The sequence below is a fragment of the Rhinoderma darwinii genome, chromosome 4, assembly GCF_050947455.1.
Source record: "Rhinoderma darwinii isolate aRhiDar2 chromosome 4, aRhiDar2.hap1, whole genome shotgun sequence".
Lineage (NCBI taxonomy): Eukaryota > Metazoa > Chordata > Amphibia > Anura > Rhinodermatidae > Rhinoderma > Rhinoderma darwinii.
The window spans coordinates 248,337,057-248,353,420 of NC_134690.1; the positions used below are offsets into that span (position 1 = coordinate 248,337,057).

The 16,364-nt window shown below is 42.7% G+C and overlaps 1 protein-coding gene across 2 annotated transcripts in view; it reads right to left on the reverse strand.

Annotated features, from left to right (window-relative positions):
- The window catches only part of ARHGAP18 (Rho GTPase activating protein 18), a 152,027-nt gene that overhangs the window by 9,149 nt on the left and 126,514 nt on the right, over positions 1 to 16,364 (reverse strand). For both annotated transcript variants that reach the window (XM_075864262.1, XM_075864261.1), the window contains exons 9-12: positions 10,418 to 10,577; positions 6,622 to 6,704; positions 3,719 to 3,925; positions 1,558 to 1,692 (exon numbers count right to left, since the gene is read on the reverse strand). In XM_075864262.1, coding sequence (XP_075720377.1) covers positions 1,558 to 1,692; positions 3,719 to 3,925; positions 6,622 to 6,704; positions 10,418 to 10,577 — 585 coding nt within the window. The remainder of the gene's footprint in view (positions 1 to 1,557; positions 1,693 to 3,718; positions 3,926 to 6,621; positions 6,705 to 10,417; positions 10,578 to 16,364) is intronic.

Consider the following 16,364-nt stretch of genomic DNA (forward strand, 5'->3'; position numbering starts at 1 on the left):
TGACCAGCGCTCCTTTCATTTTTATTGAGCTGCGCAGATGCCGGAAGTTGGAGGTTAGTCATGGAGAGCATTGGGGGACTTTCGGTCCCCCGTTCTCCCGATCGCTGCCAGCGATCACACATGTGTCACCTATCCTGTGTGGGGGGCTGTATGGTGTTCCCTACAGGGGGGCGGGGTTGTATGGCGTTCCCTACGGGGGGGGGGCTGTATGGCGTTCCCTACGGGGGGGGGGCTGTATGGCGTTCCCTACGGGGGGGGGGCTGTATGGCGTTCCCTACGGGGGGGGGCTGTATGGCGTTCCCTACGGGGGGGGGGGCTGTATGGCGTTCCCTACGGGGGGGGGGGCTGTATGGCGTTCCCTACGGGGGGGGGCTGTATGGCATTCCCTATGGGGGGGGGGGCTGTATGGCGTTATCTACAGGGGGGCTGTATGTCGTTATCTACAGGGGGGCTGTATGTCGTTATCTACAGGGGGGCTGTATGGCGTTATCTACAGGGGGGCTGTATGGCGTTATCTACAGGGGGGCTGTATGTCGTTATCTACAGGGGGGCTGTATGGCGTTATCTACAGGGGGGCTGTATGGCGTTATCTACAGGGGGGGCTGTAAAAAAGGAACCTGTCACCAGCATTTTACCTATTGAACTTTACTTATCCCTCACTGGCCGCTGCTATCAAACCTTCATTGCCATTATCCCCTCTTCTAAACTCCTCCTCTGACTGTAAATAACGGTCTGCAAACACTTTGCTCCTTTTATCGTAATAATTCGTTGTCCCCTTGTGCGCACACCCCAGAAGAGGACATCAATGCACAAGCGTGGGATGTTGTGTGCTGGGGAAGGCGTGGAGTGGTCAATCAAAAGTACAGAGGCGGGGTAAACTCGGAAAGACTTGAGGAATGAAGATGTGACTCTTTTCAAATGAAGATATGACTCTTTTATGCTCATTAGCATACGGTGTGGGAACACTAAAAAACTGAATACTAAAGCTACAGAGCCGACTAAGAAGATAATTATAGGTTATATAGAAATTATTTTTCACCCACTACCACCAGGTATTGTCGGTTTAATAGGTGAAATGCTGGTGACAGGTTCCCTTTAAGTTACTGGCCAGTACATTCTCATGAAGACAACCCCTTTCCATATGCCTTTTTCGGGCAAATGGACATCATAGAGGGAGAGATCCTCCGTTCAGGGCCCCCTTCTATGAGCTAGCAAGGAAAGCCGCTCTCCCAGACTGTGTCCATCCAAGCATTACTTCATAAAACAACACATTTGAGCTTAGGCATGATAATATTTGTGGGACAGTATCACAGCACACAGGCTACATGTTTAAATGGGGAGATATTGGCAATCCTGTCAGCAGGGTTCCCGAATGGGGCCACCATAACATTAAATGTGGTGTTTAATCAGTTAACACCTGAGATCAGAGGTTTCTGAAGTTAGTGAGGGATGTAGCTGTTAATGAGTGACAGAAAGGGTTAATATTTTATCTTACAGAACAATATGGTTACATGGTTAAAGATACCAATGTACTTTCATTGTAAAGTCCATGCTTACATCTGCATTCTTTTCGGTCTTCTCAGATTTCTCTTTGTCGTATGCCATTCTTTTCAATAACCTCCTCATAGCTCTTTCCTTGGAAGTTTTTTTCTTGTTTTGTTGTCTTACTTGTGCAACAAGAAACGTTGGGATCTGTAAAAGAAATCACATTTTATGATATCAATCATAAAAAAAAAACCAAAAAAAACACACGGCTACAGCCATCTTGTAAATTACGGATCAGTATTATGGGGTCCATAACTTACTAGGAGCCCATACTGTATCTCCGTGTACCTGTAATCTTATACATGGAAATTTAACTTCTCATAGATTCCATGAGAATCCACAATAAAAAATTGTTCCAAGTTGTATCACAGTCTGCAATGCAGACCCATAGAGAATGTATATCCCACCGTAAGTCTGTCCACGTGGCATCGCTATGTCCACGGATCCCGAGATGAATGTTGGTATCTGACAAGTGAGAAGTTTGGAGACTCTGTCCTGCAACGGAGTGGTGACCTGCCAGCATTGCTCGTACCAAGTTGTGCCACGTTAAAGAGACTGTGCCTCTCATGTATTCTGAGAAGTGTTGTGTTGCTATCTTCCAGGTTCGTGTGCAACACCAGCCTAAGTAAAGTGACTTTTCCATTAACTCCTGGTCTCCGTTCCACCTTTCCGCAGCTATCCTGCACATTGGTTCTACACCACCATCCCGGGTCTCACTTTACAATGTCAAGAAAAAAAATACGTCAATCCTCAGTCTATTATTTCTACCAGGTAATTTCTGTCTGGCAGCTTCTCATCTTCTTTGCATCTACTGCATTTAAGTGGAGCTCTAATACACATGAATCTGCTTCTAGACCTGCAAAATGGCCAATACACACAACAAAAGAATTGTATAAGGCTCTGTTCACACTACGGTTCGTGGGTTCCATCTGCGTTTTGAATATTTTAAACAGCAACAACATTGCAGTCTGCAGTGCTAGTCTCACTGTCAAAAATACCAGAACCACCCTTCGATCCGTCACAGCAGGTATGGCTGCATTGTAAACTTTAGCCAGAGGAGGAAAAAAAATAAAACACACCTTGGACCCCCTCTGTTATGTACCACATATGTTTGGGGACCAAAGCCTCTTTATGGTATATTCCAAATAGGAAACAGTAATAAGTATATTTGCTAGATCTACGACTTGTAGTATTGTTTCGTGATGTCAAAGTGGCCAAATGTTATACCTTGCAGAGGGATTGCCAGGGTGGTTGATCTTAGACAGGGGGATTTCATTTTTCTCGTGTAAGGAAAAATCTTTATTATATATTGTGCTTTTAGGGTGCTCACCCATTTCAACACAGAGACATCAGATGTTGTGTACGTTTTCAGAAATCGGTTTTGGTATGGCAGAATTAACATATACCGTATAGGTGCAGGTCTACCTTGTAGACTGGTTGGGTATTTATCTGGAAAATTAGACTAACATATGGGACAGACCGTCAGCAAATGAGCAACAACTTAGAAAGCCTACTTTATATTGGTCTTATGACTTCAGACATTCATGGTATATCTAACTGATTGTAAAGCCTGGGTGTCCGTTCTTGCTTTTTCTCCTGAAATAGCATCAGTCTAGAGAACCAAGATCAGTGTCTGGTCAAGAGTGGCATGTCAGGGAAAAAGTTGTTTTGGGGATTAATCAGGGTATCAGCCATTGGTCCCCAAGGACCAGACATTTAAAAACAGACAGATGTTTCCCCCATCTTGGACATTTATGGCATATCCACAGGATTCTATGGATAGGTCATCAAGGTTTCTGGTGGAAAAATGTCTAAAAAAGGTGAATAGCATGGATAAAGATCTAAAGGTAAGGAGCTTCTGCGTCACAGCGGGATATATTTAATTAATGATGTCCCACCAAGTGAACAAATTTGAGTTCCACTTCATTGCTCATAAAATATGTCGTTCTGGAGCTCCTAGTTGTAAGACACTGAATGTACAAGAAAAAACAACTGGTCAGCAGCCTCATTTCAACAGCCCAACCTGCCATATATAGAAGACTCGTACGATTTGTAAAAGCTGTATGATAAAATCGGAGCAGGTAATATTTCCTTATCACTGCACTTGCCTCTGTGTACAAATAACTTTACAGAAAATTCTTTCTAAATTGGATATGACATGAGGTTAACATACCGTCCACAGGAGTTTTTGGTATTTGATCATGAATAGCATGACAGAAGCTGTCTGGGCTGCATTGGTAACGGCGTCCTGATCCAGAGCTTTCAGAGAGGAGGACGGAACAGAAAAGAGATTCGGAGCCATTATCATAGCTACGTTTTTCAGAGTCATTTTATTTTGTTCTCTGTGATCAACAACCCTTTGAAGAAATTCAAGTAGAGCCTGAAACACAATGGAAAACACAAGATACTTTATGCCCCACATACCAGCATCAAGTTTAGTCATGGGCTTTCTCTTACAGATGTCTTGAACATAGTACAAGTCTTTTCAAGTACTAGTTGCTTTAACCTCTTTGTTGCCAAATATGTGCTTACTGTAGTCCGAGTACTATTTGCCAATCGGTTCCGTTGCACCATGGACACCATTGAATTTAATGGGTTCTGTCAGCGGTTTTACCGGAAACTATATCCTGCACTACCGATTCCAGTAATCTCTGCCGGATCTGCGGCAGAGACCTGTAACGGAGATGTGAACAGGCCCTTATCCACATGGTATGGGAGACAAATAAATATGGCTGTCTGCTCCAATTTTATATAACCTTTGGGGCCCCTTTTTTTTTTTGTTAATGGGTACCAATTTTTAGCTTTTGGGTGTGGCTTAATTTATCCCACCTGCATGCCACATTTACAAAGCAAGTGTAACATTTTTTTTATAAAGTTGGGTTCACACTGCGTTTTTGTTGCATTTTTAGAATTCTTTTTGTTATTGCTGATTAACTACCGTTAAGAAACATGGGAGGCTATTTACAAAACCAAAAAATGCAACAAAAACGCAGTGTCTGACACCAGCCTTATAGAAACTGAAAACACTAGGTATGACCATGTGAATATTGTAGGAGGTTTGTTTTTTTTATTTTTTCTAAGCCCTTATTCACACGACAGGGTTTCCCGTCCGGGTGACGGACGTTCATAAATCGGCCGTCACCCGGCTGCATTAGGAACAATAGACCCCTAATGGGGCCATTCACACGACCGATTTTTTGACGGCCCGGGAAACCTGGCCGTCAAAAAATGGGACATGCCCTATTTTCGGCCGTTTACCCGGCCCCCATAGAAGTCTATGGGGCCGGGTAATACACGGCCATAACCGGAATGTGTCCCGAGTGATGGCCATGTATTCCGTCGCACGTGCTCTCTCTCCTCCTCCTCCTCACAGTGCAGAGTGCATGTGAGGAGGAGGAGGGTCTTTTTTTGCTCCCTGTAGGAGTCGGAATTCGCTACAGGAGAAGTGAGTGACTACACTGTCCATATATGGACACAGCGATGTCACTCAATTCTGCAGCGGAATCCCCCACTCTATGGCCGGGGATTCCGCTACAGGAGAAGTCCGTGACTACACTGTCCATATATGGACATTGAAGTCAGTGACTTCTCCTGGAATGTGGGGGGGGGGGGGGGCTGGGTGGCATCACCTACTAGGGGCAGGGTGGCATTACCTACAAGGGGCAGGGTGACATTACCAACAGGGAGCTGGGTGGCATTACCTGCCGGGGGCAGGGTGGCATTACCTGCCGGGGGCAGGGTGGCATTACCTGCCGGGGGCTGGGTGGCATTACCTGCCGGGGGCTGGGTGGCATTACCTGCCGGGGGCTGGGTGGCATTACCTGCCGGGGGCTGGGTGGCATTACCTGCCGGGGGCTGGGTGGCATTACCTGCCGGGGGCTGGGTGGCATTACCTGCCGGGGGCTGGGTGGCATTACCTGCCGGGGGCTGGGTGGCATTACCTGCCGGGGGCTGGGTGGCATTACCTGCCGGGGGCTGGGTGGCATTACCTGCAGGGGGCTGGGTGGCATTACCTGCAGGGGGCTGGGTGGCATTACCTGCAGGGGGCTGGGTGGCATTACCTGCAGGGGGCTGGGTGGCATTACCTGCAGGGGGCTGGGTGGCATTACCTGCAGGGGGCTGGGTGGCATTACCTACAAGGGGCTGGGTGGCATTACCTACAAGGGGCTGGGTGGCATTACCTACAAGGGGCTGGGTGGCATTACCTACAAGGGGCTGTGTGGCATTACCTACAAAGGGCTGTGTGTGTCAACAAAGTTAAATGAAATTCATCCGATTTTAAAACGGACAGGGAAAAAAACGGATGCTAAACGGGTCAAAATCGGCCGTTAAAAACGGCCCGGAACGGAATCAGAATGTATGCAAAACGGATGCAAACCGGCCGGGAAAAACGGCCCCAAACGGCCGATTTTATCTGCCGACACTCGGACCCTGTCGTGTGAATGAGGCGTAAAGCTTTAAATGTTGCAGATAAAACTGCTCATTTCTTTTGCAAATGCAAAGCTTTAGGTTTGTAAAATTGTACCACTGACTGTAGGAAAACTGTTGCCAAAATGACAGTTTTGAAGAGGTTACTTCACTATGTTATTTCTTGAATGCTAAATAGGGACACAACCTTGATGGCTTTGATTTTAGGTCAGTGGCTTCAATGTTTTGTTACCGTCCACAAACAGGAAGCGCTAACTTAAGTATGTATTTATGTTTTTATGATATATACTGTACGCACATAAATACATATGCAGTATACCTGTGTATACACAAACACACACTTAAAAATATACGTATTTGACATTCACAAAAGTCCAGTTTCAGACACCTGTAATACACCAGCAAATTTCAGACCTGCCATGGTTCTACTAAAAAGTGGCTGCTTTTTTTCTATTTTTATTTTTTTTACAGTAACCGTTCCACTTCTGTGCGTGGGCTGTCTGATTTTGCAGCTCAACTTCAGTGGATATAACGGTGCTGCAATACCAGACAACCTCTCAAGAGGAATGGTGCAGTGTCCAAAATACAACACATGCAGAAAATCATCCAATGTATGGGTAAAACTGGACTTAACAAATGTAAACTAACCTTAAGGGTATCACGATGTACATCAGGGAGAAGTATGACCAGGAGATTCAGAGCTTGGAGACGATGTGTTTTACTTTGGAGGTCTGGAACAATAAAAAAAATTGATACTACAAATGCTGTTGCTGCAACTACTACTTCTACAATTCAGTTGCTTTTATTACATCTACTATGGTTGCTACTGTGCTTGTTTATTTCTCTTCACTGTACGTAGCTTTGTTCCTTGGCAAAACTTGTGTACACATCAGTCATCCGAAAATGCGGCAATTATTTTTTTTAATTAAAGAGCTAATTAACTTAAAAAGCTATGTACACCTTTGAAAAGAAATAAAATTATATATATATATATATATATATATATATATATATATATATATATATATATATATATATATATATATATTTAATAAAAACGTGTATCATTAAGTTTGGTGCAACTTTCTAATTACTTTTTATTAAAAATTATTTTTACTTTGAGATGCAGCCGCTTTGTATCCTGTATACAGAGCAGCTGTATCTCGAGCTGAAACCTGTATCCGTCAGGTCAGCAGTTAATAACTTAGATGTGATCGTTAGCAGTTGGACACAAAGCAGCTGTATCTCAAAAAGTTAAAATAATTCTTAATAAAAAGTAATTAGAACATTGTACCAAACACACTGATACACATTTTTTTTTTTTAAAAAACATGCTTTAAAAAGTTGCACATAGCCTTTCAGCCTTTTGAAATACAACTATAGTTTTATAGCTAACGGTTTATTAGTAAAGAACATTCTGAATGGACCCTTGAACCATAACTTGTTAAGCTGCTTTCTTTCCCCTCTGCTGTCAGCACAGTGTCAGTCCAACTTTATGATCAGCCGAGTTATGTCTGACAGTCTGGTTGCTAGGCATACAGTGCCTAACAACCACTCTTAGGCCCCATGAAACACGACCGTGTATTTCATCCGTAATTACAGACCCATTCATTTCTATTGGCCACTGACACCTTTCAGTATTTTTACTGATGGGTGTCTGTGTTGAAAAAGAACATAGAACCGGTCCTACATTTTAATTAGCATTTTTCTAAATTAAATGTATCTGCTTGTAAGACAGATGGTTATACCACACAAAATTGTTACTAGTTAACATTTCCTATATGTCTACTTTATGTTGGCATCGTGTTTTTTTAAAAGTCCTTTTATTTTTGTAAACTACACCCCTCAAGGCATTTATCATTTGTCTGGACATATGACAGAGCTTAGGAGTAAAAGAGCACTGTGCGCATTTGAGGACTATTTGGGTAATGTTTGCAGCATTGTTTTTTAGAAATGAACGCTCAGTGGATGGTGCAAATTGTAATTTTCCACTGATATGCCATTTTAGTGCACAATATTTTGTGCCCAGTTCGTGCCACTGAAGACAAATACCTTAAACTGTTAACCATATTCTCTCTGCATGGCAATGCTGTTTGGGCACACTGTAGGGCTCAGAATGGAGGTAGCGCCATTTGGCTTTTGGAGCGCGGATGTTGCTTGGTAATTGTTCTGTTTGTGGTTTTGCTGGTATTTCAGTTTATAATGTGAGTGCATATGTAAACTGTGTGGAGTACATCAGGGTATATGTAAACTGTGAGTAGTACATCAGGGCATATGTAAGCTGTGAGGAGTACATCAGGATATATGTAAACTGTGCGGAGTATATCAGGGGTATATGTAATATGTGAGGAGTACATCAGGGTATATGTAATATGTGAGGAGTACATCAGGGTATATGTAATCTGTGCGGAGTACATCAGGGTATATGTAAGCTGGGCGGAGTACATCAGGGTATATGTAATCTGTGCGGAGTACATCAGGGTATATGTAATCTGTGCGGAGTACATCAGGGTATATGTAAGCTGTGCGGAGTACATCAGGGTATATGTAATATGTGCGGGTACATCAGGGTATATGTAAACTGTGTGGAGTACATCAGGGTATATGTAAACTGTGCGGAGTACATCAGGGCATTAGAGGGTTTTATAATGCGGTAAATAAATAATAATTGATAGATATGTGACCAAAAACAAGCAATTGATAATGTTGTTTATTCTTTTTTTTCATGGCGTTATATATGCGCTATAAATGACAATTTTACTTTATTCTGCGGGTTGATAATATTACGGCGATACCATAGGTTTATAGTTTTTTTATGTTCTACAGCGTCTACACAATAAAATCACTTGTGTTTCAAATCAATTATTTTTTGTGTCGCCACATTATGAGAGCCATTACTTTTTTCATTTTCCGTCTAAAAAGTTGTGGGAGGTTTTGTTTTTTGCGGAACGAGCTGTACATTTGGGGTACATGCAACTTTTAGATCACTTTTTGTATTCTGTTTTGGGAGGGGTAGTGACCAAAAAAAAACAGCGATTCTGGAATTGTTTTTGATTATTTTTTTTTTTTACTGTGTTCACCGTGCGGGTAAAATAGTATGATATTTTTATAGTTCGTGTCGTTTACGGACGAGGTGATACCACATATATGTACTTTTTTAATGTTTTCCGTTTTTCCGATATAATAAAAGCCTTATGGGAGAAAGGCATAACTTGAAACTTTTTTTGTTGTCCTACTTGGGGACTTGAAGGAATGAAGCTCTGATCGCTATTCCAATACACTGCACTGTCTACAGAGTGAATAGCTGACAGCTGTAATACACTGTCAGGGCCTAATAGCCTTCCATACCAGGAGGCCATTGTTAGGCCTCTGGTTGCCATTGCAACCATCGGCACCCCCGCGGGTGCGGATTCTTGGCGTTCGCAACCATCGGGTGCGATCTAACCACCTAGTTGCAGCGATCGCTTTTGATCACTGCATCTAAGCGGTTAATCGGCCAGATCAGAGCCTAGCTCCAGTCTTGGCCATTAGAGCAGGATGTCAGCTGTGACAAACAGCTGACACCCGCGGCCCCAGCAACCATCAAGGGTGACGACAGGCTAGAAACCACCTAGATGTAACGATCGCTTTTGATCGCTGCATTCAAGGGGTTAATCGGATTGGAGGCCAGCTCTGGTCCTGGCTGTTACAGTGGTGTGTCGGCTGTAATATACAGCCGACTCCCGGCGGTGATGGCGCTGGCTCAGCTTGAGCCAGCTCCATCATATACAGTTACTCTCAAGGAGCTGTGATTGGTCAGTCTGCTGTGCCTGACCAATCACAGTGATCGCTGCCGTCTTACTGTGCCGATCAACTGTCAAACAGTTGATGGCACAGTTCTGTCACCTTGTCCTTTGACAGTGTGACAGTTGTTAGCCAGGACGTACCGGTACGTCTCGGTGCCTTAAAGCACTGCAATGCAGGACGCACCGATGCGTCCTGGTGCGTTAAGGGGTTAAAGTAAAACCATAAAATGCAAACATTTCTTCTGTTCAGGTCTAGTATACTATGCATAATTAATTTTAAAAGACGTAATCTATGATCATACTGTATGTTCAACATGGTGAGTAATCATATAATCCCATGACGTGCCATTTTAATGAGCTCTCTGTTCCAGCAATGATGCAAGCAATGTGACAATGTCATGCAGAGCAATAAAAGGCACAACTAAATGTCTTGAAGGTCAGCTACAGCTTTCAGTTGTTTTATTATTCTTTAAATAAAGCTCCTTTCATAGAACTGTCTTTTTTGTGCCACAAAATCAATTCCTTAGCATATAATGATGACTACAGTTAATACACAAGTTAAAAGATTAAAGAAGAAAAAGCTCCCAGCAGGCATGTAATCACATAAGAAGCTGAAAAGCCGGATACCATATTGAATTAAAACAATAAGATTAACTCACACTGCACAGAATGAAAAACTCTCATGTATTCCACCGTGAGCAATGGAAGAGGGAGCTCTCGGATGAAGAACTTCAGGAGACTGGCTGCATCATGCTGCTTCACGGTATCCCAGTTGAATGTTCCCTCATAAAACTTGGATTCTAGTTCGATACATAGAGACTGAAAAATAATGTAGACATTTCAAAACTCTAGTTATGGTAGAATAAAGTATACTCTAAAAAGCATAAAAAGATGCAGAGTTGTTCTATAGAGGTGCTACCCGTAACCCCAGCATTTAACATTGTGATTCAAGTCAACAACCATGGAAAAAAATAGGAAGTTGTGGTTAATTTTTCACAATTTCCTGCAGAATATTGTGGTTTTTAGAACGGAATTCCAATTAAGGTCTAACCAATGATATTTGAACCATTTCCACTTGGGCGATCATTATCTGATATTCATTAGCGTCGACATTGCCTGCAGACCTACACGAACATAAAACTATAGCTCAATGACTGAAATGCATTTTTACTTTATCAACCATTGGACTACTTGGATGTGGAACAAGGAAGGATGATGGGCAGGTTATTTAAAATAAACATGCATTTATTACTCACACAGGATTTTTTTTATTCAATAAAATTTGGATTGAGATTAGAGGACTTCTTTATGAGGAATTTAATCCATATATTGGATTTAAGTTACATGAAATATTATTCCAATACTTATATATCCACATTAATATTAAAAAGGGTGACAATCTTTTTTTCATATTTTGCTGCTTTCCTTCAGCACACTCAAAAACTGAAATTAGAATGGCAAAAAGTAGAAGAGATAACCTCCAACTGCTAAATCACCCATGAACTACTGCCAGCACCCTGCATATCTGGCGCCACATGTTTTTAGGCAGTGTAGAAGCTCTTATAAAAAATGGATGTTACCTTGGTACGCATCCAGCTAAAGTACACAGACAAACCGGTACAGCAGCATCACAGAAACAGAAGAAATAGAAGGAAACCGCGATACACCCAGCTGCTGTAGAACTAGTCTGAGAATGGGGTGTCTCATGAAGACAACTGCTTTCCATATGCAGGGGCGTAGCTAGGGGGGGGCAGGCGGGGCATGTGCCCCGGGCGCAACCCGGTGGTAGGGAAGGGGGGGCACCGAAGAGCAGCTGATCGCTGCTGATATTCGCCCCGTATGTGGGACACCTGCAGCAGCTTAGGAAGAGCCAGGACATTACGGCGTTCTGACTGGGGTCTGTGACGGCCCGGGAGTGGACCAGTCCAGTCACCTGACCTCACGTCAGTGACATGAGGTCAGATGACTCAGGTCAGGGGACATGTCCACTCCCGTGCTGCAGCCTTCCAGCTCTACCCTGTGCTCTGTCGAGAAGCAGAGAGGAAGCTCCGCCCACACACAGCCCGTCCTGACCTGTGATGCTGTCAGCAAGGCGACATGGTGAGTGTCTGTGTGTGTCTCTGTATTTGTATGTGTATATGTTATAGTGTGTGTGTGTGTGTGTGTGTGTGTGTGTATGTATGTGTATATGTTACAGTGTGTGTGTGTGTGTGTGTGTGTGTGTGTGTGTGTGTGTGTGTATCTCTGCATGTGTTTGTCTCTTACATCTACTACATTATCTGTACTCAGGGAGTTATCACTGTGTTATCTGTGGTGTTACATAGGACTGCAGGTAACGTCAGCCCTGCTACACAGTACAGATAATGTGGCAGACGTTACCTGCAGTCCTATGTAACACCACAGATAACACATTGTGCTAAATTACATTCTCAGCCCTGCTACACAGTACAGATAATGTGGCAGAGAATGTAATTTAGCACAATGTGTTATCTGTGGTGTTACATAGGACTGAAGGCAACAGCTACTACATTATCTGTACTGTGTAGCAGGGCTGATAATGTAATTTAGCACAATGTGTTATCTGTGGTTTTACATAGGACTGCAGGCAACAGCTACTACATTATCTGTAATCAGAGAGTTCTCACTGTGTTATCTGTGATGTTACATAGGACTGCAGGTAACATCTACTACATTATCTGTGCTGTGTACATATGTGCCTGTGTGCGTATATATGGGTCGGTTTGTGAATGTGTCTTTGTGCTTGTATACTTGTGCCTTTTATGTATTTGTATATGTTCCGGTCTGTGTATTTATCTGCCGGTGTGTGTGCGTATACGTGTTTGTACGTCTATATATATATACCTGTTTGTAAGTATTCCAGAATGTGTGTATGTATATTTGCCTGTATGTCTAAATATCTGTCTTTATGTATGTACAGTATATATGTTCCAGCGTGTCCATATATGTGGTTCATTTTTGGTTTGTATAGGGGGCGGCAATAGAGAGTCCCGCAAAGGGCGCCATCCAAGCTAAGGCCGGCCCTGGCTGTCACCGACACTAGTCAGAAGAAACTCTGCCGCTGCCTGCGCCGCATGACCTCCTCGGCTCCTCCGGTAAGTCACACCAGGCAGAGCGGAGAGTGGTAGAGGAAGGCTACCGCTCACCGGTCTGTTCACAGTGTGGCGCTAAGTACAAGGGGCAGCGGGCTGTGTGTGGCACTATCTACAAGGGGGGCTGTGTGTGGCACTATGTACAAGGGGCAGCGGGCTGTGTGTGGCACTATCTACAAGGGGGGCTGTGTGTGGCACTATCTACAAGGGGGGCTGTGTGTGGCACTATCTACAAGGGGGGCTGTGTATGGCCTCTTTAATTTATTTTCTTTTAATTTATTTTATGTTAATTACATTATAGAACTATATCGCTTGTAAAATGTAGAAATGCTTTTATACTCGAGTTACATTAAAAAAATTGTGCAAAAAAAATTACACCTCATTGATTGGTAGGGAAAGAAAACATGGCGAGGGGGAAGGAGATGTCGGGAAATAAGTTGGGGGGGGGGGCGCCAATCTGAATCTTTGCCCCGAGTGCAGGAGAACCTAGCTACGCCTCTGCCATATGCCCAATAAAGAAGATTTCCCCCGATTGGGACTTCACGCTATTATTATTATTAGATAATAAAGAAAGTCTCCTGCTCTAAATAACTAAGAACCATCTATAGTGTATATTATATGTCAATCATGTACTCCCTAAAACCAATTATGAAAAATAGACATCCAACTTCATTGGCCTGTATAAGTGCAACTAAGCATGTGGCTATATGCTTTCATATGGCTATGGCGCGTTACAGTAAAATCTATTATTCCGATAATATACTGTACTGGCTAAATAATTCATATATTTCTCTAGCACAATGTAAGACTTTAAAAGTAACAATATTGTAAAGAGATTTTATAAAATTATTATAGTGACTCAAAGTAGTAATAAATAAACACACAAAAAAAAAAACAGATGTTTTACCACAGCTTTGTTAAATGCAAAAAGCAAAGAGTAAAGTGGTATCCTTCTACAGGTGATTTAGCAAGTTCGATCTCCTGTTACTTCTGTTCACAAGCTTGATGTATACAATATAGTAGAATAGGCTTATTGTGTTTAACAATACTGAAAAATAACTCCACAGTATATAATTACAACAAAAAAGAATCCACTATATTACATAGCAGAAACGTACACAAGAAAATCCCAGTGGAATATAATTGAGGTCACATATCACGAATGTAGTGCAGAAGTCAAGTTGTAAACTTTGTGCAGTAGTGCTACTATTTTTTATTGCTTTAAGGAATCAAAAGTAAAAAAATGAAAAAAAAAAAAAAAAAAAAAGTGTTCCCAACAGTCTTGAGTAAAAATATCCTACCATTTTATGTACACAGATTCTATACAGTCCTACATGTCACCATGCTTACATACAGTACTACAAATCCAACCTGTGTGTAGCCTGATTGTGCAGTCATGTACTACTTCTATGCCTATTGCTGACCTACAGACAGGGTTTGTTTGTAGTATGTAACCAAAGGAGAAAAATATGTCAGCTTAGGAGCGGTGTACACAAAATGGTAGGCTATTTTTAATAAAGAGATTATATGCAAAGTTGATTCACCTTTTAGTTTAGATGCATGGAAGAAAAAAAAATACTAAAAGTTAACCATAATTATCAACATTAAAAGAAAAAAATGCTGGAAATCGATAACAGGCTTGTGTTTCAAAAATAATATTTATTTAGATTCTCAGGATGAATGCCAGAGGCTATATGTGCGCATTTGGCTACCTTAAGAGAGTCATAATTACTCCCGCCGTTTACCCGCGCTTCATTGAATTTCTTCACTTTGACATTCAGAGCACTGGGCAGAAATCACATTGCGTCAACACCCGCCGCCAAATACGTCTCATAGCAGCGCTACAACACATCATAGATTTGCATCTCCAGTCCCCAGTACGGCTCAGGTAAGGAACATATCATCAGAGTGTATGGAGGTGTCTATACTCCATTGTATACCCCGTCTTTGAACTTCGCTGGTACATCTAATCCTCGCCTGTGGTTTTGATCTTACTTATACTGCATGCCTATTTCTGTGATACTTTCCAGTCTGCATTGTTTACGATTTATAAGATTTACGATATGTACCTCCATAATGCTCTCTTATAGGGACCACCACCTGGAGAGGCACTCAATGATAATCATGGGTTTCATATAGACATACACATCCCTTGCTTCCACTATTGCTATTCCACCACAATAAGCTGTCCTCTAACATCCCGCTGTATTCATATTTATGCCTTAACAGTGATGTAGAACATCATTAACAGATGGTATCCTATCTATCCAATATGCACACGAAATTATACATACTTGAAAGTATACGACTATCGAGGACATCAGCTATTTCCCTAGTCATCTGGCGCTCCCTCTGATGTGGTGTGTGTACCTAGGATTTATGTATCGGTTTCCTCCTATTGTTTTTAATCTCCATGTCAATTTCATAGTCTTATTTTTATAAGGAATTACTATGTTAAGATTGACCCAGTTATATATTCTATATTGCAGCCAGTATTTATATGACATATTATGTGATGTTACTATGTGAATGATGTGACAGTTCTCCAAACTCATGATATGCTTTAATCGTGTACACATATTTCTCTAGTGCCCGACGAAGGTCTAAATGACCAAAACGTCGACGTAATCGCGAAGGCCCGCGGCGGGTGTTGACGCGATGCGATTTCTGCCCAGTGCTCTGAATGTCAAAGTGAAGAAATTCAATGAAGCGCGGGTAAACGGCGGGAGTAACTATGACTTTCTTAAGGTAGCCAAATGCGCACATATAGCCTCTGGCATTCATCCTGAGAATCTAAATAAATATTATTTTTGAAACACAAGCAAGGTGTGCCGACTACAAATTCTTAACCTACATCCGGGTTGGGACCCTACCTCGAGCACCCAAGGAAACCGGTGCTATCTGAACACAACCATGGAAATAGATAACAGTTATGCCCTATTCACACGACAGGGTTTCCCGGCCGTGTGACGGCCGTTCAAAAAATTGGCCATCACACGGCCGCAGTAGGAACAATAGACCCCAAATGGGGCTATTCACACAACAGAGTTTTTAACGGTCCAGGAAATCCGGCCGTCAAAAAATGGGACATGCCCTATTTTCGGCCGGGAGAAGTCTATGGGGCCGTATAATACACGGCCATCACTGGAATGTGTTCCCAGTAACGGCCATGACTTACGTCGCTCGCTCTCTCCTCCTTCTCCCCACAGTGTGAAGTGCATGTGAGGAGGAGGAGGAGGAGGAGGAGGGTATTTTTTTGCTCCCTGTAGGAGCGGAATCCCCAATACCCGACCACAGCTTCGGCAACGCTGTGGCCGGGGATTGGGGATTCCGCTCCAGGAGAAGTCCCTGACTTCACGGTGTCCATATATGGACAGTGAAGTCAGGGACTTTTCCTGGAACGGTGCCGCTATCTACAGAAAGGTAAGGTGGTGCCATCTATGGGGGGGGGTGGTGCTGTGGTCTCCTGATCAATTGGACTAAGTCAGCCTTGATG